Below are 24,559 nucleotides of genomic sequence, written 5' to 3'. Positions count from 1 at the left end.
TAAGTATTACTGTAATAAACAGTACAATAATTTTGTTAAACCCTTGAATTAAGTCTGCACTTCAATCACATCTTGAGTGTTTGATTTCAAAGCCACTGGAGTGGTGTACAGAGGTGAAATTACAGAGATTGTGATTATTGTTAAATTCTCTTAAATTCTTCTTGTTGTATGTATGCTACATGCTAGTAATCTCACAAACTTTATTGCAAAATAATTTTCCTCAGTCATAACTTTCATGTTAGAACGTGGAGAAGTTTTCACATCTTTACAAATACATCAAATTATAATATATTTTGAATGATGCACTTATGAGCAAATTATGCTAATATTATTTTTTCCTCAGGCTTTATTCCAGAATATTTTAATGAAGGAAAGATGATAAAATAAAAAATCTTATCAGTGGAAGTCACATTTGTTTCTAAGTATGATTTTGTTCTTTGATTGGTTTCACGTGAAATAACTTGTGATTGCTCCGGTTATTGCAGTCAAATCACATGTGCCTTAAGCAGCACAGATGCAGGAACGCAGAACAAGAGCTGATAGTTCAGCATAATGAAGATGACAAGGATGTTAACAACTACAAAATCAACTAATCTTTGTACAGAAAGCGATGTAAACTGGCAATCCACGTCCAATGGCATTAGGGTGAAAGTTAAGCCTAGGGTCAGAAAACTGCAATGAATTTGCTCTTTTGGATACTTTACAGCTGCAGGAAATGAGGTAGTCAGGATTAGACTTAAAACCTATTACTAATCAAGTTTAGCTGAATTAAGCTCTTTCCATAGGCTATTTATTTGCATGCAACTTGCATAACTTGATACACTGTTTCTCTCAGGTCACAAAGAAGTCCCTCTTGAAGTCACTGTGTGTCAGGCTTTCTGTTTTTAATGATTAGCACTTCCATCAGCGTGGCTTCCTGCCAATGTCTCTCTTTCTTTCTCTTTGTTCAAATACAGGTTTAAATCCTCTGTATGACTGACATAAGAATGTGACTGCGCTGTATACTTCGCTGGCTTGTAATAACATGCTTTTAAACCAATCCAATATCTGAATACAGCTTGGCGCAGTTAAAGGACTCCACAGCCAGGTTGCTACATCAGCTTAGTTGAATTTAAAAAATATTTATTGTCATTTAGTTCACATCTGAATACATGCGTATGATATTTACTGGAAGGCTGTGATATTTCTTCTCCCGTGGCGTAAAATCAATATCTAGCTAAATAAACCTGAGTGGTGGCTCAGCTAAGGCGTGTATTTGTTCCAGTGTCACTCAACTGGGTGTTTAAAAGGTCTGACAGAGAGTCATTCATCTAGACGTTTTAGACAGTCACCAACTTGCTGATATGAAATAGCACCTCAGTGACTGCTTATTTACTCTTATGGTGTTTTATCATTTATTTCCATAAGTGAAATCAAATTTTGGATGCTGGCCATGCAGCTATTACCCACTAGAGTAGGCCAATGCGACTATATGCACACAGGTTTGAGTGGGTATGACTGTGTAATTCAGTGTGGAACAGATAGATGTGGTATTAATGCCCATTTGGAATTTATTTAATAGTGGATAATCAGACTAGGAGCCCACATCATAAGGTCAGTCAGGTCAGTAGTATTCCGTCTGGAACAGGACACAGAGGACAAAACCAGGCCTGGCTGAATCCTTTAAAGATGTGATTAATGGCAATGGGCAGCTGCACATACACACAAATACACACCCTGTTTGCAATGCATAACTCAGTAGTAAGCCTCTTTCTGTGTTCTGTCACAAGAGATGGGGAGCAGAGAGCAGAACAGGGTGACTTTATAATCCCCACTGTATTTATACTCCACCCTACTGACTTGTGCACTTTCCACCCTTCTTTCCCTTTTTCTTTCCATTTCTTCATGATTTCTCTTCAGCCGTCTCCCATATACACATATCTGATCTTATCTGGCTTCAAAAACCTAACCCTCTTTCTTATATTGTATTTCACAATCTTTTTCTTTTTTCATTATTCCATCAGGGTACCCTTTCGACTTTCTCATCTCCTATTTTTCCATTTCATTCTTCCAGAGGCTCTCGTTCTTATTTTTTTTTATTCTGTTGCTTCCTCCTTCATTTTTTTGCCCTTTACTTCTCCTGGAGTTGTAGGGAAAGCGGGGAGCAAGAGAGCTTGCCGGTTGGTTGGTTTCTTACTAAACACAAAGCTTTTTTTTCTTTTGATCTTGTTATGTTATGCCTCCTTACTTTTTTTTGTTTGTTTCTTTCTTTTTATTCATTCATTTTTTTAAAATCTTTTCTCATTTTGTTCAGTTGTGGCTATTCACCAGTAACTAAAAAATAAATTAATACATATATATGGGTGACAAATTATTGGAAAGATCAATTTAAAGTTTGTCAGTGAGGTTTCACCACATGACCATGGCACGGACTAAAACCTCAGTATAACAGCTACTAGATCCTCTCATAGTAGGCACTGGGCCTTTAGGTTTTTCCTTTGATTTGTCCCAGATCTGCACATCAGCATGCATTTAATACACAGCAACACACAGAAAGTGAAAGAGGGAGGCTGGAATGAAGAATCCAAGCACACGCTATCTAAGTACTGATTGACTATGCAAATATCCTGGTCCTCAACTAGAGTTGGAATACCTGTAAAAAAGAAGCAGGGAATAATAACCGACCATTCGCCTTAAAAAAAACAAAAGTACTCTGAAATGGCATTGGCCTGACACACCAGGTGCACTTTTAAATTGTCAATATTCTTTATATATCATTCATTATATGACTCTAGACACTACACTGAAAACCTTACTATGCATCTCCAGGGTCTAAGTTGCTCTTTATATCCAACACAAGATGACCCACCTGGAAATCAAGATGGGCCGGTGTACTTTTAATGAGTACAACACAATTTGTTTTTATAGCCCACACCACTGTACTCAGTCAAGAAAAAAACAAGTTTAACTAGTTTAACTAATTCCTTCTGGTATGAGCTTAATTACTGGCTTTAAAAGGGGCTATAAAACTACTGGAAATGTTAAAGTGCTGCAGTAGCACTGTGCTGTTGTTACAACTAGTAGAATATTAGCAAAGGTATAAACTGCTGGCGTAGCCACTACAGCTAAAACTCTCAGAACTACTTTGCGGTACAGTATAGACGCCCATGCTCTCGTGACTTCTACTGTAATACTTCAGGTATGAGTGCACACTCGTGTTTTATCACCACTCTTACAGTAGCTGTGGTTCACGGGCACATCTCAGTATACTGAATGGTACTTTGCTATCATTCAAGTAAACATGCAAGTATCCTAACTTGTCATTCATCAAAAATCATCTCAAGCCCTGCTGCTGACTGTCATTATTCATCAACAATTTAATATGCTGGCATTAACTTGAAAATGCAATATCCATCAATGGCAGAAGACACATTGCTCTTTGTTCCTTATCATTTTTTATGATCTAATTTTCTGCCTTATTGATTTCTCCTCTTGCTTCCTCCCTTACAGACACAGTGTCTTCGTCTTCCTCCAGTGCCACACAGAAGCAGAGAGAAGTCAGACAACTTGTAAACCTGGATAAGGAGGCTGAAAGCACATCTAGCACTGACATATACGGGGTCATTTTTACAAGCAGTTTATACAATCTTCGGCCTTTGACCTCTTCTTTTTATTTCGTCTGTTCACCCGCTCGCAAATTGGATGGCAACTTTTAGATGTCCAGTCTGACAAAAAGCGGTTAAGAGAGTCAATCGCAGCAGTTTGGCATGTAAGTGTATCTGCATTTGTGTGAATGTGAAGTGTTTACGACAGCACATGCTGCTGTCATAAACATGAGAGGACTCACAAATGCCCCTTGGATTCTAAAGCACCCTATTCTGTGTGTGGATTTATAAGACACTGCTCCCTCTGGCTAACATTTTCCCATTTGGGTGTGTGAGGGAGAACAGGAGTGAGACAGTGAGTGAGAAAGAGAGGGAGGGAGATTTACACGTCTGCAGAGTAACAGGGTATCAAGCACTTAAGCTTGGGCATGGCCAGTGGAAGGGGCGAGGCCTTCACTCGTTAACTTTAATAAAACACTCCCCCCAGTCAATGCCCCACGCTGTAAAACTCCTGCATCTAACACTTTCCAGCTCCAGCTCTACTGTATATCTCCACACTTTTATTCCAAACACATATATTTACACACAGACACACACACCCTAATAATTTATACTCGCTGTGTTGTTCCACCCTTCACACAGTAATTTCCAGAATTTGGTCCAAGCATGAACCCCCTGGATTTCAGCTTGTGTTTTATTGTACCACCATGACAAGTTTGATTTAGTGTTGCATGCACTTAAATATGTGAAAAAATAAACAAACCCTGCGATGTGATTGGCACAGATCAGACACTGGCTTTTGAAAATATTTGACCCGATGTACATCTGGTAGACGGAAAAAAAGGGAAGGACAGGAAATAAAAAGTGAGGAAGGAAATCAAAAAAACAAAGAAAGAGAGGGCCCCAAGGAGGAAGTCTATAATAAAATGTGGAGGTTAAGAATGAATTGAAAAATGGTAAATGGCCTGTATTTATATAGCGCTTTACTAGTCCCTAAGGACCCCAAAGCACTTTACACATCCAGTCATCCACCCATTCACACACTGGTGATGGCAAGCTACATTGTAGCCACAGCCACCCTGGGGCGCACTGACAGAGGCGAGGCTGCCGGACACTGGCGCCACTGGGCCCTCTGACCACCACCAGTAGGCAACGGGTCAAGTGTCTTGCCCAAGGACACAACGATCGAGACTGTCGGAGCCGGGGCTCGAACCGGCAACCTTCCGATTACAAGGCGAACTCCCAACTCTTGAGCCACGATCGCCCCACTAACTGGTGAAGAAGTAAATGAACAGGTCTGAGACAGTTTTAAAGTTTACTCCTATGTATATTTAGCAAGGTCAATTCTCAAATTATTAATTTAACTGCTTCATCACATGCATTCATTTCCAGAAATAATCAGTACACCTGTACCTTTTATGTTGAAATTGATTAATTGGGATATATAAAAACCCAGTCCCTCTCCCAGCTGCTGAAGAAATCTACATGTCCACGATCCTGGAAACAGAAAAATATATATTTTTCACGGTAATCTAATCTGAATTAAAACATTAATCTTGAGTATGTCAAGGGAGATGGTGTTCCAGTAAATCTTAATCACCCTGCCTCCATAAACATGATTGATGTGGGCATCTGAAATATTCAACTAATCAACGATGAGAACACTCGTGGTGGCTCAGGACTGCACTTATCGCATCCTAACTACTAATGAGTCAACCAACTGAAAAACACAGTTAAGGGATAAAGTCTGATGTTTTAAAAAGTATCTGAATGATATATCACCTGAAATGGTTTTTAATTGAAATTTATAATTGATGATCTTTAAAAAGTGGATGTTTATTAAATGATTAATAAATACAAACATTTTCTTAGATGTGATCTTTTATCAAAATTATCTGAAGAAAGTAAAACACATTGCAATATTTTCAGCATCCCTATTTTCTTTTTTAAAATGTGAACTACCTAAGACTACTTACTTCTTAAACAGATGTTAATCATTTAATCAGATAAGAGACTGTGCTTCATGAAGTTTAATATATGGAGATACACGCGTTCACATGCAGACGTGCTGAGTGATGTGGGGGGGATAGCTGATTAATAAGTTGGGATGCGATGCAATCTCCATCTTTATTAAGATGTTGAAAGACACTGAAGACATTGAACCACACACACTGGCAGTCACACACCTGACATGGGGGAATTTGCTGTATAAATGGCCACACACAAATGTCAGCATTAGGAAAGCTGAGAGGATTTACATTTTGTGGTATTGAGGCGAATTAATAAGAAAACAGGAACAAAATGATAATTGTGCACAAACGAGCAGTTAAAAGTACTAAAAATAACTGGAAAAGTTGATATGTACAGTAGGGAGTTGTGGAGCGTGAGGGAGAAGTTGGAGGAAAGGACTGTTTTTGGCCCGAGAATAATGAACAAAATGAGTGCAGATGGAAGAGGCAGATGGTTTCATTTGTGATGGGCAGCCCAGGGCTGCCATGGTGCTTGGTGGGTAATGGATATTACTCCATGGAGCCCATGGTCCTTCCTGAGGATTGTGGCATGATGTCAGTCACATGCTGATAAAGGACTGGTTTAGCATGTGATCTTCTAATTGTCTAGGTTAGGATTCAGTGAGAGTAATTTGATCCTTCTTCTAAGTCTGAGGAGCCCAACCTGCTTCCCTGCACTGAAGAATTCACGTCTGATTGAATAACATACTTTTTCCTGTTTGTCTTTGAAAGTACAAAGACCTACATGTCTTTAATTTATTTCACTACCTATCTAAGCTGCCTTTAAGATCGTCAGTGTACAAATGTATTTCTTGTCACTGACTAAGAGCTGAAAAAGAGCTGAAAAATGGGTCACAGTGAGTAAACCTCTCAAGGTCTAGCGTCTTTTTAATGCAATTTAAGTCTTTTCGTGGCATAACTCTGATAAGAGAGATGGGAAAACTGCAACAATAACAGGAAACACAAGGAAATAACTGTACGTCTTAGTGCTGGCCAAGACAAACAAGCACGATCAGTACTCCAAGAAACTTGGATAAATGGGCAAAATTAGAAGACAGATGTGCACAAGATAAGGTCAGGCAGATTTTTTTTTCTTCCTCTTGAAACAGGACTGATGTTTGTGTGAGAAAATTGTCTTGGTATCTTATTCTAGAAGTATACGTGGCATTAGACTACCCAAATCCCTTAACTGAAAGCTCCGATAAATTGTCCTTGGTACAAGAGGAAACTAAACCCATTCATCACTTTTGTAAATGGCATGACAGGACAGTGAAAACAGAGCAACAAAAAATCTCAAAAGGAGGGTGATTGTGTATTCAAGGCAAGGTTAGAATTATCTTCATCCCCAAATCGCAAGATTATCAGGCCACATCTGTTGGCTATTGACTGGCTGCATATGTTCTAATCATGATGTGAAGAGTAATTACCATTATGGAGCTTTGTGAATGTGTGAAGGAAAGACAGCAAGGTTCCACATTCCACAGGGCCAGTTGAAAGAGCTAAGAGTGACAGATCTTTGGAAATGTCGCCCCAGAAATGTCTCATGATGCCCACATAATAAGAAACAGAAGGAATGGTTTTGTGTGTTTCTGTCTTGGAGTGTTTGGAAGAGAGCTATGGACTGAGTGGAGAGTTAAGGCTGCTGAGATGTGTTGTTTACATTGTGTTTAGCGTTTTGATTGTGCGTGTGTGTGTGCAGTGTGTGTGTGGGCGCAGGTATTTGTCAATTTCAAGGTATCACATTTGAAAGCAGAGCACATAAACAAGTTTTTATGCTTTATGATTTTGCACAAATCTCCTCTCCTCTTCTTGCCTCTTAGATGGACAACCCTGCAATTTGACTTAATCCATATTGACTGCTCTTCAATGACCTCACTCCATAGGGTCCAGCACTGAGGATTTACTCTGAGAAAACCAATCTAAACAACCTGATTTCACTTCTTTTCCTCAGTATGACTGTGTGTCCAAAGCTGAGAAAGACATTGAGGTAGAAACAGTAGATGTAGAAAATGTGGCGGAGCTCCCTATTTGTACCTAAGCAAAGCTTTTTGCTGTCATGTCTTTAACATGATGAATGGGACAAAGATGTAAAGCCAGAGATAAAACAAAGCCCCAGTGACTCCGTGGGAGCCCCACAGCCAAGCCATAAAATCCTTCTCTCTTTTCATAGCCAGTCGTTAGCTCCATACATGCAGGCTTGTCTATACATATATTTTAACAGCAGGTTCAACGGCGGAAGGGGTGGGTGGGTTATAATTAGAACCAATCCGATATTAGGTATTGGTATCAGTCCGATACTGACGTAAATTACTGGATCGGATATCGGAGAGAAAAAAAATGTAATCCGATCCATTAAATATCAAAAAAGCACCTCACAAAACTTGCTACATGGCGTAACTCGGCTCATAACCGTAGCACGTTGGAAGAGTGTGCCTCCTGTGATAGAGCAGCTGTGTGTATTTGTAGCCTCGCTACCAAACCTGCATTTCATCTCCGAGAAAGTTATCCAAGAGAGAAGTAAAGCAAGTGTGTAAGTTTGTAAAGCGTTCCAGCGTTAAGCTTAACAACCGATATATGGAGCGACTGCCTCTTCTCTCTCCGTCTCCTGCTGCTACTTCAATCATGAAACTGATCAATGATCAGCTGATCGGCTTTTCTGTTGCGAGTCCGTCTCTCTGCTTTGTTTTTGGCCCACTTTGCACCAGAAAGAGGAACCCAGAGGCTGAACAACAGCGGCACGTTTAACCTTGATCAGCTGTTGTTAGAATTTATTAAATATTACTTTCTACACCAGGATCCTTTTCTACGCAGCAGACGGCTGGTAACTGTGCAGGGGCGGATCTAGCAAAGTTTAGCCAGGGGGGCCGATAGGGCATTAACAGGGAAAAGGGGGCACAAAGACATACTTTTCTTTCTTATTCTCATTTAAAATGTCTAGCTTTAATAAATAATTATCTGAATCTTACACCCAAAGTTTTAATCTGATGTAAAACGTATAGAAGTCCATTACTGTATAACTAACTATAACTATAAGTAACTATTAAGTCTAACATACCCTAGTAAGCTATAGTACTTTTTTCCTTTGGGAAGGTACCATCTGTGCAGTCTGCAATTCTGTTGAAGAAAGATGTTGAATCTATTTAATTATTCTTGAAAAATAATTTATTTCTGTGCATTTTTTTTTTCACACTGCATCAAATTAAAGTTGATTACGTCAATTAAGCATCATGAGGTGGGGGTGGTTCCCTATTTTTTTTGCTGGGAGTTGGCGACCCTATTAGTTAGGTTGCTTAATATTTCTGTTAAGTACTCTTTAAAATACCAGAATAGGGAGGATGGAGTAGGTTTAAGTTTATTAGATTGATCAGATTGATTCTTCTTCCTGCTCCTTTTCACACATGGTTGCAGTGCTTTACTGATAGAAAGTGTGGTTGGTTTGTCTGAAAGAGCTAACTGTGGAAACTGTTGTACCAAGTGTGAAATAAATAAATAAATGAAAAAAAAATGAAATGAAATCAGTATTGCTGAACTATGAAATATTTTTGGGTGCAGTGTATTTTTTACATACAGGTATAACAGAATAGCTTTAGTGTTGTTGTTTATTTAAACTTGAGTATGAACTTATACAAAATGCAGCAAGATATAAAAAAGAAACAGTTTTATTGATTAAAAACACACTATATCGGATTCATATCGGTATCGGCAGATATCCAAATTTATAATCTAGTTATAATGTCAGCTGCATACAGACAAACGACACACACAGACACACACAGACAATCACACACACACACACACACACAGAGAAAGAGAGACTTGTAAAGATAAAGTGTTACCTTGCTCACATACTAATTGTTTCTCACCCACAGACTGATTCTCCTCAGTATATATGTTGTCCGTGAGCACGTGGTGCACACACTTGCCCATTTCTGCATCAGTGTAATTTGGGATATGTACATATAAAGAAACACATCTGTGTGTGTGTGCGTGTGCTGTTTACATTTGAGTGTGCGTTCGTAGCATTTCTTGTGTATAAGTTGTACCACCAGCTGGGTCAATTTCTGTCTCTTTGCTTAATTAATGGTTTGCCTCTGGCACCACTGTGCAGAGAGCTCCGCTCTGTCTGCTCCAGCAGCCTTCTGCACAATCTGTACTGTGTACACACAAACAATATATCCCTGTGATGTGTACACATACCCCAACAGGTGCATAGGCACCATGTAGAATGACTTGAAGAACAGCAGCAGTGAATCTCTCACGTTGCTTTCCACTGTGAAAAAAAGTAAAAGAAGAAAAGAAAAAAGAAAAACATTTGACTGCAACATAAATTTATGGATTTTTTCTATGTGGGAAAGTACAGAATTGAGAAAACGTGTGATTTTTTTTCCTGTTTCATTCAAGCCTAGGTAAGAAATAGATGCCATTGTGAAAACTTTGTAAAAATTCAGAATTTAATGGCATTTTAAGGTCTTAGATCATATCCTTCCTTGTGACTGTTTTTCACAGACCCTCCCTCTTTATCTAACCTTTTGTCCTTATTTGTTGGCCTGCCAGAACAATGACCTCTCTACCCTCGTCAATCTGTCCTCTGGTATTCTCCCATAGCCCTGTGATGCGGATGCAGCCCTTGTCGGACTATTCATGCATTCTACCCTTGTAAGAAGCAGGCATCTGATTCACCACGACTGCAGAAAGCACCGGGGATCCCATTCAGGGTGGTTTGCTTTTTCCCATGCAGTGTTATTAAGATGCATATGTTTAATTTATGATCGGAAACTTTCAAAGGGGATCCGCTGTCTCAGAGTTGAGCTTTGTCCATATCTTCCATATATATTGCCTCATTCTCTGTCTCGCTCCATTTTCTTATCCCCTTTATCTTGCAAGTGTTGTCATGCCATAGCAGACTCTTGAAGAGAGGATACCCACATGCATGGCAGCACACACACAACACACACACATTCTTGTGTAACAAGTACTTGTGAGTGAAGTGAAGTGAACAGCCACACAAGGACTGCAGGACTCTCAGAGCACAGGGAGGAGAATCCACAGCTGATTCTAGTTAATACCAGAAAAACAACATTTGACGTGGCATGTCTGATGTGCCATTGTTTTACAGGCACAGAGAGCCAGTCTGAAATATATCCATTGTCAAATCTGTAATGGAACAGCCATAACTCTCTCTCAGGTTTGTCAGCCTGCAATCTGTCTGCACGGGTCTGGCCCGGGAAACAATAAGAGAAGAGCCAACAAAGTATAAAGCGAGAGATAACTGACTGTAATAGATAGAGGCAATATTGTAGCATAGGATTAGTGCTCAGCAATAATGAAAATGTATGTGTTTTAATAAAAGAAAATATCTCAGATAGGACAGAGGTCAAAGTTCTTTGTCTGCAGAACAAACCTTCCAAATTAAAAATTAAAAAAAATAAATAAATAAATCAGATTCTGTGGCTTAAAGACTGTAACGTCAAATGGGTGTGAACTGAGCCTTGAGCACCTGTGACTATCCAAACTTGGGTAAAGGTTCACTCACAGGATAGCAGAACATCTTCATAATCTGCTTCACAGTAAAAAGCTCCTGTAAGAACAATGCTGGAAAACTCTAGCATGGCTGTCAAACGACCAGTAAATTGTAAAAAAAAAAAAGAGGAGGATATCTGAAATCCACGCTGTCATAAAATAAATTCAGAACCATAAAGAATGAAGTTGTTCTGGACACGTGCAGAGAAACTGGTGTGAGACACAGGTTCAGTTAGAGGGTGGAGACCAACTCAGAGTCACCCTGGTTGGTCCTGCACAAAAATTACAGGTCTTTCGATTTGTGGTAAATTTGGTTTGGCATGAGATTTAACCAAAGTGCTGCCATGTTGTTTCGACATAAAAACAACTGGCCCAAGTTGTAGGAGAGACTGTGGTGAACCAAACAAATGTGGACTGGTAAATAGTGGCTGATGAGAGAAGAAAAGTGACTTGCTTCCTTTGCTTTTAATTCTTAGAGACAATAATAATACAAATTTATAGGGAAAACACAGACAGACACTTTTTTTAGCCAACCAAATTACAAACTTTGTCCTTTCTGTTTTTTTGGGCAAGGACACTTTCTTTATTTCAAAAATATCACGGCAGCAGTCTGAATGATTAAAGGGTTTAAAAGTGCTTTGTGTTGTGCGTAAGCAGAGTAGAATGCATGTGGGTGAACGATGACCCCATTACAGCATCATATATGTTGTTTTAAATTACCAATTACCACACAGCGTGTACTTCTGCCACAAATGTTAAAAAGTCACTGTGTGACTTGCATAATTAATCGTCTTGTTTCCTGCGGTAGGCAGTTCATCTCTTTCTCCTGAAGCTCCGTTCTTTGGATCTGCCACTCTGCCCGCCCTCCCCTCTTCCTCACGGGGCCTCGAGGCCTGCAGTGGTGTGCAAATCCATTGGAGAGCTGTCACTGTTGCCTGTGTTCCTGCCTCACCAGTGGCAGGTGGTCCCATGTCCCGCCTGGGGCAAAGAAGTGAGAAAGGGAGGAAGAAGGAAAGACAGATGTTGAAAGAAAGGAGCGAAAGAGGCCAGTGAGCTATTGCTATAGCTATGAAAGTGTACTTTCTTAATGGGTGGCAGCTAGTGCGCAAGACACGCTTGCGCTCATTTATCTTTGAAAATGTTTCATCCATCTCCTTTCAACACAGCTTTTCCTTGAGACTTTTGACTGACTGACATAAAGGTGAGGGATCTGTTTTGTTTCACTGCTGCTTATACATAACACATGCCACAGAGATGGGCCATGGGCTCATTTACTCATCATACGTGAATGGTACTTTTTCACCTTGAGGCAAACATGATGGGATACAAAACCTCTTCTATTTCATCCTGCATAAACTTGTAAACTACATGAAAAACCTGTGAGGTGACATTTATCATCTGGATTGCTCTGTTTCCTGGTCTTTAAAATTATTACTATCATTTTCTTTCCGGATCATGAGAGGAAGGAGCAATATATGTAATTTAATGAGCCTTTGTCTCAGCCGGAGACATTACCTTGTCATCCAGATTCTTTGATGGAAACGTTAAATATCCTGTGCCCCCTGACCTCAGAAAAATGTCGCTGATGGACACCAGATGTGTCTTCAAGGAAGACCGCTCACCTTCATATGCATGCAGTATTTTGGAGTGCAATCTGTGGCTTGTAATAAAGTGCACATTTCTCCAAATGTACCCTGTTTTTCTTTAACCCTCCTCCGTGTTACTGTTACATTTTCATTGGTCGTGTTATGTACACAGCCCATACAGAGCAGCACGATCCCACAACAACAACAAGCTCGTTATCAGTCACACCAAAGTGCTCTCTTACCAGTCCACCCATGGAGATGGTGGTGTTTAATGAGCCAAGGGAGAAAGGTAAAGATTCAAAACAGAGAAAAGCAGAGTTGCATTATCATCCCTGTTCCCCCAGGGGTGGATAATTAGCAGGCACCACTACTATTGATAACTGTCTCCGGAGTTGCCAGCTGCAGCAACACTTGAATCATTGCTTTGAACTATTGTTAAAGGAATCAGAAAAGATAAAAGGGAAACAAACTTTTGGTAATAGCTATATTAAATCAAAGGGAGCATTTCTATTTTGTTTTAAAAACTTTAATTTCCTGAATCATACGAGCAGAAGCCCGCGTAAACGCTCTATATTTGAACGCTTCTCTGTTTGCATTTGCGGAAAAGTCTAAAACCCTGTGATTATAGCATAACGGTCTGAATTTTAATCATAGTTGAATCAAACTTTCATTCGTGCTAGTGTTTAACCGAACAACAAATTAATTCAAAGCACATCATAACAGACTGTTTATGATGCAAATGATTTGGTTGGAAAGTTGCTGATTGGCACAGTGGCCCCTCAGGCAACAACATCCATTTCGGGGGCGGGTGAAAGACCTCTCTTTATCTGATGGCTCTCTCTCGCTCCCTTTCTCTATGCTAAAGCATCTCAATGGAAGCCAGACCGGCTTGGCCTCTCTGTCAGCAAATGCCACTGCTAATTATGACAGAGTCCTTCTTCCCCAGCAAGTGAGCACTGGTGTTAGATCTGTTTTACTGAGCCCTACATATGAATTGGGATGCAAAAACTCCTATCCTCCTAGGGGGTGATGTATAAGGGTAGTTGCTCCAATATCCTGAGCTGCAGGGATATGTAGTGCTGACATGTTGGTATTAGTCAAATATGGTGTTTCTGTGTTCTGCTGACTGGCTGACCAGCAGGTCTGGAAGTCTGGTTGGTGGAGGAGTGACGATGATACTTATCACACAGGGATAATATTGTTTCATGTTCCATGCTGCACCTTTGAGAATGATTCTTATAAAAACCCATCAAAGGCCGTGCAAAATTTAACGGCTTGCTTTTCCAAATCAGAATATATTTTGTAGCACAAATGACAGACCCGACCACATGTTTGTGATTTAGGTGAAGTGGCCCTTAAATCTACATTTTGAACAATGCGTCAGCTTTCCTGGGTGCTCTCCTAACTTCAGCTTGCTGCCATGAAGCCCGAGGACAACAAATACATATGCTCCTCTGGTACTAATCATTCTAATTAAAGTGTCACATTGTGGTAATGTAAGGCCTATGCTGTGATTAAATCAGAATGGCAGTGACACTATTTTTTTCATGCTTAAAAAGTGCTGATCCTCTTTAAGCACGGCCGCGGCTTGGACTGCACGTAGAATTTCTGGAAGTCACTGTGATTGTGTAACTTTTGGGAGTGACCTCACATTTCCCTGCAGGGACTTTGAATGATTACATCATATTTAATGAAGAACTGAAAAGAAAATTGATGACATCACAACCCAGGTGTGATGAGTATCCCTCCTGAAACAGAAAGCCATAAGTCAAAGTGAGAGGCCAGAATTATACGCGGGTATGTTTTTATATGTAAAGAATTTAGGCTGACTGGAGTCATGTTTTCTCATCATTTCTGCATCTGCATTATTTCAAACAGTGTTAACAGCCAATATGGTTCTTCTTTCTTATCAGGTGTAATTACACAAAACATTTTTTGTCATCAAATTAAGAACAACACACACACACACTGGGTTTTTCCACCCCATAATTTCCAGAGGCTGAATTTTCTTGTTTCTGTGTCTGTGATTATGCATGTGATAATGTGTTTAGGTGTGCACAAGCATTCAAACATGAATCTGTTGGGCATGTTGTAATGGGTGCGTATGTGTGTCTGGCAGGTAATCCGATGCTGGTTTACCCCGAGCGCCTATGTATCCTTTATTCCTTCAATTATTCCCTTGATTAAAAAAGCAAAAGAAAAACAGGAGAAGGAAATGGTCTGTCTCAGTGACTGAGTGATGTCTGCGAGAATTAATGTGCTGTCAGGGGGATATGAAGCATTCTCACATTCCCACAGATAGCAAGGAAAATGCCACAATGGGGCCAAGAGTCCCTAATAAATACACATAAAATGACAATATTTCATTGAGGTTTAATGCTTGTAATAGCAATTATGGAAAGAAAATGCACTGTAAATGAAAATGGATTGCCTGTAGATGGGAATATTTTTGCATATGCAAAGTGCATAACAAGTGCCTAGTCATAAATACCACGGGGCAAATCTTGTCAATAGCTTGTCAGCGATACTGTTCGTAGCAATTGTATTTCTCATTATCAGGTATTCCTGTTGGGAGAAAATGATCTTAATTTGATCAGTGTCATAAGTCCTCTTGGATCTCAGCTTATCCTTTTATGTGTGGAATTACAAATGGCCCGATTATAAAACTTTCCACAATGGCAGGGAGAATTAGCAGGCTAAGCATACACTAATGCTATTGTACCCTCATCAATGATGTATAGCTGAGCTCGTAAGCGGTGGCCTTCTCCGCAGAGCAACACCCGCCAGAGAACGAGGCAGAAGGACAGACAGAAGCAGAGAAAGTACAGTTTGAAAAGCAGAATCAACTGGTATTAATAAGAGATTAATGTTCTTTGGCTTGAACTGACACGCTGCACTATTATTCTGCTCCTTTGCTTTGAACAAGTCTGGCTATTAGCTTTGTCCTGGGCCTATGAATCTATATTTCCTTTCAACAGAAGAGTCATAAAGGGACAGTGGAACATCAATTTCTTCCTGGGACTTCAAAGAGAGATGCGAGGCCCCATGGAGGCGAATGACTGCTGCGTTGCACACTGAAGCCAGGGATATCAAAGACTTTTTTACATTCATTGCTGTAATGAAGGAGCACAGAGAGTACAAAAGAGGACTCAATAGTTGCCCACCCTCTCTCCTCCCAGCTTTTTGGTCATGATTGTATGTAAGTATTACTCAGAGTTGAGGATAGCCTCTCCAAATTGAGACCCTTATTGCAGAAGCCAGCTGAAGCACCATTCACATTAGGGTAGGGACAATGTGCTCATAATATCTATATCAGCGGTGTCCTGTCTTAATTCACTTTTATTACATCCATTCATAATGCTCTCATAATGATGAGATGGATCCCAGCCAAGGGATTTTCACAGTGTCACCTTTATTATCACATACTGTGATTCATCATTTGTTACTCTACAGGTCCCTGTAATGAGGATAAGTTAGACTTTTCCGAATTAAATCTAAGGATAAGATGCCACCATGCTATGTATTCTTTATTATTAACTCTGGATCTCCCCTTTGGATGAAACAGTCTTAAGTATAACACATGGAAAGATTTTGGTTTAAAACAAGAAAAAAAAAAAGGAATACTATCAATTCTTATCTTTATGTTTCGCACACAGAATAGCTCACACTAGTCGACATGCTTTGAATGTATGCTGCACACGTGCACACATTTGTCAGCGCATGCCATCAACAACACACTGCATTAAGAAACATAAAGAAACAAACTGCTCTGTTGTAGGCCAAATAAATATTTAAACCTGGGGATCACAGGGGACTGTTTGTGGTTTCCTTCTGTGCATGTGAGCGAGCCTTCGTTCATTTTTTTTTGCAGGGAGAATGGGAGGAAAAAGAAAATGGATAGCGTTACTGTAAAGCCGCTGAAAAACTGGGAGTAGGTCAGACATAAAACAGCCGTTTTCACACTAGCGTCAGCTGATAATGTCCAGCTGAAGAGCGAAGAATGCTCTTATTAATTCTTTATCAGATGACGGTATGTCCCAAACCCCTCGAGAAACAAACCTTTCTGGACATTCTCATTCATCTAAGAAAGTGCTTTCTTGGGAATATTTACTTAAGATAAGAAACGGGACTCACAGCGAAAAACTCTCTCTGTGACATATACTTTTTGGTTATGTTTATTGGTAATGTGAGCACTTTGACAGATCTGAAGGCAAAGACATTTACTCTGAGTGGTTAGAGAAGTTGTTGAGTGGATTATCATTTCAGCTTCACCCTCTTGAAGAATTTTTAGTATGGAGATTTATACCTTTTAATAGAGTTAGTTTTACTGATTAGCATATGTTAGTTTTATATAGAGAAACATCTGGCCTGGCTACATCCAAACACATCTGCCTATCTTCAGATCTAGAAACCACATGGCCTGCAATCCCTCCCCACCAAAGAAACAAAACAATTTTTTGAGTGATTAAACAAACAGGATATAGTGTATGTGCCTACTGGTGAACTTTTCCTTACCTATAAACATAACCAGGCTCTTTGTTTCCTTTGTTTTCAATCTTTCTGCCAAGCTAAGCTTACTGGCACAGTAGCCTCATATCTACTGACTGAACTCAACATCTAACTCTTGGCAAGCAAGCGAACAGGCGAATTTCCCACAATTGTTTTCTTTTGTGAAACTTTAAACCCAAATTTCAATCCTCTCCCCTGCATTGCTTCAACATTAAATATAACTTTTTACAGATCATTTCTACATAATACACATCCACTTTAAAGCAATTACTCAGGACTCAGACCTGGCAAATTGGAGAGCTGGTTGCTTTTTGAATCCACGGTGGAGCCTTAAAACAAAGAGGGGCTGTGCTTTTACTGTTCTCGTCCTGGAACGCCCTTGATCAGCTCAGTCAATCCCTCATTTAAAAAAAAAAAAAGAAAAGAAAGAAACTAAATGTTTAAACGCTGCCTGAATAAAATGGCTTTCTAAAAAAAATGCTTTTAATATTTTAGTGTTTTACTTTGTTATTAATCACATTTTATATTATGCATATTTTATGCATTTGTGTTGCATTTTGGGTAAATTCTCCGGTTTAAACGGATGCTGTAAAACAAAAGCAATATTATTATTAATATTGTTATCATGTGGACATAATTCTGCCTTGGTTTCTTTTACCCATGACCATGATCTTTCCCAAGACGTCCCATGGAAATGTGGATCAGTAACAATAACATAAATGTCTTAACAGTGGCATGGATCTATTTTCTTGTGAGATGTAATTTCTTGTCAAGTTCCCCCCAAGCCCATTGCAACACTTTCTGTCCTTGTTTGAAAAGGTGTCTTCCTAAGTATAACCCCCTCCCCCTGACATGCACACACTGTAAGTATCTATACACTCAAAACCTTTTCTTTATTCATCTCTGTTTCTTTTTCTTTGCACCAGCATCTCTAACGCAGACTCCTGCTCTCCCTCTATGAATAGGGGGACCTTGGCTGTCTCTATTGAAAAGCTCATTCCTCATTGAAAACGAAGCCCTTGTCCTTACATTGCTCTGCCTACCGCACTGATTGAGTACTAATGGCAACATCAGTCCCCATCTGGTGTCCATCATTTGGATTCAGGGCAGGGCTCGTCCCAGCAGATACATCCGATTAGTCCATCTCATCGATTTGTGCTGGCTCGTCATGACTTAGTCAACCCAAGGTGTCTCTTCTATGACATGCTGTCTCCTTGCGATTCAGTTTGCCAACACTCTAAGTGCATTGAGTGTGACAATAAAATCTTTAATCTAATATGCATCCTAAGGAGGGAGGTGGTGGAGAATTAAGAGAGAGTGAGGCAGCGGTACAGAGGAGGGAGGTAATGCACTCGATAAGATATAATGTATCGTGTTACTGAAATGCAGGATACAGCCCTACAGATGGATAGATTTGCGATTTCAGGTGTAACACATGACATTAAACGGTTTGTCAAATATTCTTCCTTGTTATCAAATCGTGAACATACACTGCAACAGAGTGCGTATTTTTCTTTTTAAGCTCTTTGTGGAAGATATCTCGAGAAGGTGAACTGAGATTATTATCTGCTGAAATAGACTTTTTTTTTTTTCATCTATGCTCCAAAGAGGTCCAAATCCTATTTTCTCCCAGCATGTAACCCAACCCAATCTGTGTTTGCAGTTTGACGCACATGATAGCATGAATGGGGTTATAGGGCAAAAACACATGCATGGTGCTCCCAGTAATGCTAACTGACAAGGATCCCATTGCCTGGGCTTGTGAGAAAGTATCATATTTATGGATGTGTGAGCTGTATATCAATGAGATATGAAACAGCACTGTTTGAATAGATCATTACACAGATCTCCAGTACAGTGCTTGATCTACTGTATTCCAATGCTGCTCGCTATCTCTGTAAACGCGCATAACATTATGGAAATGACAGACTGTAACACATAGTGATGTAGTGTAAAAGTGTGGGAATATGTTGCAAAAATTTGATTATGGGGACGTGAACACATTTAGTTTATTATTACTCTTCTTATTTTTGTGTATTGGATGAAAAGCCAACATTATAACAGAATGGTGCCACTTTGACTGTGCCTCTTTGGTGGTTTAGGTTTATATCTCTTTTGATGATAGTGCATAAATAATTAATGAAATCTACATCTAATGGAGGATGCAATAAATCCTATTCAGAAAAAGAGAGTTGATTGTGCTGACAGTTTTAACTAATGCTTTGCTAGGCTTTGTTTCTTTTTAAAAATGTATTTATTTTAAGAACCCATGCACAGAATCCTCTTTGATTTTCATGTCTATAATTGCTTGTTGGCATGGCTGACCTTCCATGTTGACACCAACGAGCCGCGTTCTCACCTCTTCCTCCCAACTTCTGCTTCTCTATAATTGTCCTGATAATAAATGAACAGTTGCATTGAAATAGGTATGATTCACCCACCCAGTCAGTCAGTCAGCCTTCCCATCTCACCCTGCAGTGACCCTGCCTGCGTGAGTGTTCAGATTACTGTATGTGAGAGGAGGAAAATCTCTGGCTTAAAGCCAGACACTTGTCATTTTGTAAGAACGACTACATATATATATATATATATATATATATATATATATATATATATATATATGAAATTGAATGATAAAACCTTCAAGTAAGAAAGGGAGAATTACATGACACTGCAGTAAAATTAGAAAGTACTCTGCTCTGTAAAAATACACAATTCATAGGGGGCGTTGGAGGATAATAAGAACATACAATGAGATGTTAGCAGCAAGTAAAAAAAATATGAGCATGCAAACTTTCATTCATTTAAAAAGAACACACGCATCACCTGGTCACTGGTTGTTTATGATGGTATTGTTTTCCTCCGCACTAATCAATCAAATAGGAAAATAAACCCCGCTTTTTGAAAATAGAGTTCAAGCCATCTTTGCACCGCTCGGCGGGAACATGTGGATGGAGGTGAGGGAGAAAATGGGCCTGCGTGAGAAGTAATCAACGCAGCCCACTATGATGGTGGCAGCAGGTTAAGAAGGGGATGGGGAGAGATAGCTCTGTTCCTATGCCAGAGAAAATGAAAGCAGCTGGGGGTATACGCTGTGTGCGCTAGTCAGTCAAACATGCTTGTTATCAACTTTTTCCCCCCTTTTTTTTGGATGCTAGTGTGTATGTGTGCATGTGTGCGTGAGAGAGATGAGACACAGCAGGAGAGGAATGCAGTCATGGTTGTAAAGTGGGTGTGAAAACAGCCATGTTAAGTGACCTCCGGGTTGACCTACCCACCCCTCCTTCCCTAGTAGCTGATAATGTCCTCCCTTTGTGTGTGTGCGTGTTACAAAAAAAAAGGCTTGAAAAAAAAGTGTGTATGTCATAACATTTTTCCAGGATTGTCTGGTGCTGATGTCTGTATGTGGTTGCAGAGTGAGTGTCCTGCCAGTGTGCATGTGCGCGCTGATAGATGTAAGTGAGTGGTCCTTAGTTTACACTAGTCCAAGAGAACAGGTCAAGAGAATTATCTTAAAATATTAGCTGCCCTCTTACCCTTTCCTCCCTTCTCTTGTCTTTCCACTCTTGTTTCCTCCCCTCCTGTTTTCTGAAAGGGACACAGCACCTGTTGCACTCACATAAAGTAGACATTTTTGGAATTTAGAGTGAAATGTCTTGATTTTCTTGACTTTATAACAGAGATATTGATGCACCAGGCAACCAGGCAAGGTTTTATCTGAATTTACTATTTTTTTATCAATAGGTTTATATTAGCTATTTGCTGACAGTGATATTAGAGATGTGGAAAATGTAAAAATGAAAACAACAGAAAACGTAGCTATAAACTTTACTTACCTCTTTGTAATGATCACATTTATTGTTCATGCCTATTATAATAAATGTTATTTTCTAGATTTACATTTTAAATCCCACTTATTTAAACTTCAATGTGCTTGTTGTTTTCACTGGAACTACTTTTTCCACTTCCTCCACCTGCTCTCTCCCTTTAAAAATCATATCTGCTTTGTTTAATATCTCACTTATTTTTACATTTACACAAGATGGGCAAAGATTTTAGTCCTTAAAGTTTATAGTATGTCTTCAATATTATTACTGTTATTTAAAAATCATTCCGAATGGCCCCATCGGTGAAATTTCACCCCATAACTCTTGCCTCTATAGGCTGTTCATATTACACATTATTTTCGCTGCGGATGTCCCATCTGAGTTTAGGCCTACAGCTTATTTTCTAAAGTTTCATAAATCCTCCTTGTGAGCATTTGTCTGATTAACTCGACGACAGACGCGCTTCCCCTGGCGCACTCCCTTGGCTGAGTCGGCGACTCGCCACTGCGGGGCGTCTGGGCGCTGGAGCAGCTCCTCGAACCGCTCCAGCAACAGGCTGCCCCGCTACATCTGCACGGGCAATGCGTGGTCATCATCTCTCAACACTGCGCTATCACACAGAAGGGCTGAGAAGTGTCGCTGCCCTCCTCCTCTAACTGTAGATTTGACCTTTGTGGAGGTAAAGTAGTTAAAATTAAATACAATATAAAAAATTATATTAAATATTTTTTTTAAAATTAGATTGATGAAAAAAATAATGGGCAATGAAAGTACAAAGAAAATAACATGTTAATATTAATTATCTTTTTCCTTATAAAATCTAATATATTTATGTATAAAAGTATTGTTATGTCAACATCTTGGCCATTACCTCGTTACAGGCTTCCTCTTGTTAATAGAAAAAAACGCAACTTAAATTGAAATGAGAGTGTAACTGGAGCCCATGGTCTTCTTTGGTCCGCTGCGTCCGTTTGCATGTAATTAAATTGCGCCGAGCGCACTTATCAAGCGGAGCTGACAACGTGGTGTGGACAGAGTATCTAAAAGCGGTCACTGTCCCAGCTGTGCGCACCTCTTTCCATGTCCCCTTCCAGCTCTACCTTTCGGTAATTGAATTAGCTCGGTTTTAGGTGGGGGAGGGGCTTGGCTTTGTTCGAGAGACGCCCATTCAAATAATTTCAAACCAATGGGACTATCCCCCGCTCCGTCGTAACCAAACCCACTCTCTCACTCGGCGTCTCAAGCTGCCTGCTTGTGCCCTCACCTTCCTGCGTGTCCCGGCGTTTGAAACCCAAACATAAGAAAAAGAGGAAGACTTCATAGCGCGCTCATGGGAGAACGCAGTATTTTTTTCATGCCTGCACGTCGCACGATGGCTTATATATGAGGAGGACAGTTTGGGATGCGACCATAAACAAGCGCCTCCACGGACAGAAGCGCATGAGAAAACATAACTCTGTCCTCCCCGACACCGAGAAGGACTCCTCCCCGCATCGGTCGTGTCACACCCGGTAAATCGCCGGGAAAGGATAACATTATTTTTTTTCACGCTGGAAACGAAAGACCGTGTCCAGCTTTCCCCATTCATTTCTCAGTGACTGGCTGACTGTATGGCTTTAAAAAGTTGCCTGGAAAACATGGACATCTGACGTGCGCCTTACAGCGTCATTGGACACATTGATTCCCCCCTCTCTCTTTTTTTCTCCATCATATCTTGGGCTGGCTAATCCCCTGCGCTTTCGGTTTGGAGTAAAGAATAAGTGTTCAGCAGCTGTCATTTGCCCTGATACAGGCTACATCCAGTAGCTCCCTGCAGGAACACGATCACACCACAGAAGACACTGCCTGTTGTGCTGCGTATTGGTGCCTACATTTGCTGATCACTGTTTGTGCAGTAGATGGAGAGATATTTTGTCACCTTGATACGGATTTGTTAGAGTTGACAACCTTCACCAAATAAAGCTCATGATTCATCTGAACTTTCTCTCTGCGTCAGCGAGAAACGCGTTGCTTTTGTAACTTCACATTTCCTTCGACCCGAAGAAGTGTCATCCGAACTGTCATTAATGGTTTTTCCTTCGTTTTCTATGTTGTGCGCATTTGTATTTGTTTAGTATTCACAAACTGCGCCAGAAACACGCGGACACGTGTGAATGAGACTCATCACCTGTCCCGGTTGAAACGCCCGTGCAACTTGACTGACTAACCTACGCTGAAGAGGAATACGTGCCGAAGTTTGCTGTAGTGATGCTGCAATTGGAAATGGTTGTCTTCGTCTGCTTGGTGCTGTTGATGTGTGTATTTAGCCAGGAGCCAAGCTCCAAAGTGGTGGCCGACCGCTACGCTGTCTTCTGGAACCGAACCAACACCAAGTAAGTGGGTTCTCACCGGGCAGGTTTAACTACGGAGGGACGGCGAGGTTCCTTCTCTTATGTACGAACGACGGCTTTTCAGGTTTGCCGGACCACATCAGTATTTATTCTCCGCAGTGAGGGCATAATGCCAGCATCTGTAGGTAAATGCTACAACCAAGGACAGGAAAAACCCTCTGTCTTATTTTCAGCGCGAGGCTGCTCATAAAAAGCGTACCTGCCGAGAAACTATAGATTAAAACCGTGCGTAACAAGGCCCGGACATAACCTGTAAAGCCTAATGTTCCTTCGCTTTACCCGCTGTCAGTATCGTCCTGATAAGGAAAGTAACCATTTACCCTCTTACAGACAGAGGGACTGTGCCATACAATCAGGATCATTATCTTATGTTCTTTCTCTCCTCGGTGGACTCAAGCTGTGCTTGACACGACCCCACCGGAGCCATTAACACCTGTATCTTATTAGTCTCAGCACAAATCCAAAAAGCCCATTTACCTACAAAATATGGTAATTAATTTCCTCGCTTTTAGATTACATGTGTTTGCTTCATTCGGAAAACTCCAGTTATAGGAGTAACGCCACGAACAGGCCAAATGTCTCAGACCTGTGAACTACGGAGGAGGGCTTCTCTATGTCGCTTGTGCGTTTTGCGTTCAGGGCATTTATGGCTTCGTCACAATATAGAAACTTAAGATACTGATCGTAGGCACAGATGGCCTATATGTCAGTCAGGATTAAAGAATCAATTTTTCATATTTCAGGACAGTTACCATAATGTAATCTAGACGCATTCGGCGATATCAACACAACTAAAAATACCTTAAGGAGTGCTTCATAAGTACAGAGTAACCACAGCAAAAAAAGAAAATGACAGAAAATGTCAAACTCACATTTGAATAATAAAAACACGCAGTAGATTAAATCCGAAGTGACGTTATCGCCAGTTTTGAGAGTTTTAATTGGTCAAGTTTTATTTTTTTCTTCTTTAAGTTGCTCCTTGTTAAATTTGTTCTCGGATCACCTTTAAGGGTTGCTGGAAAATTAAGCAAAATGTTATCAATGTTTCTTTAGTTCATACGTTTAACAGTCAATGTGAAATATAGTTTGTAAAATTACATTTGTGCAGCATTGAACTGTAGCATGTGTGGACTT

General features: G+C 40.2%; 1 protein-coding gene across 2 annotated transcripts in view; it reads left to right on the top strand.

Annotated features, from left to right (window-relative positions):
• The first annotated feature begins 22,265 nt into the window (after positions 1 to 22,265).
• efna5b (ephrin-A5b) overlaps positions 22,266 to 24,559 on the top strand; it is a 104,931-nt gene continuing 102,637 nt past the window's right edge. For both annotated transcript variants that reach the window (XM_085294784.1, XM_085294783.1), the window contains exon 1: positions 22,266 to 23,407. In XM_085294784.1, the coding sequence (XP_085150910.1) occupies positions 23,283 to 23,407 (125 nt within the window). In that variant the 5' untranslated portion in view covers positions 22,266 to 23,282. The remainder of the gene's footprint in view (positions 23,408 to 24,559) is intronic.

The sequence above is a fragment of the Mchenga conophoros genome, linkage group LG12 (assembly GCF_057382185.1).
Source record: "Mchenga conophoros isolate Kocher_MC1m ecotype Shallow Benthic linkage group LG12, M_conophoros_male_GT1.1, whole genome shotgun sequence".
Taxonomy (NCBI): Eukaryota; Metazoa; Chordata; class Actinopteri; order Cichliformes; family Cichlidae; genus Mchenga; species Mchenga conophoros.
The sequence above is the reverse complement of the archived record's forward strand: the minus strand, read 5'-3'. Positions and strand labels throughout refer to the sequence as shown.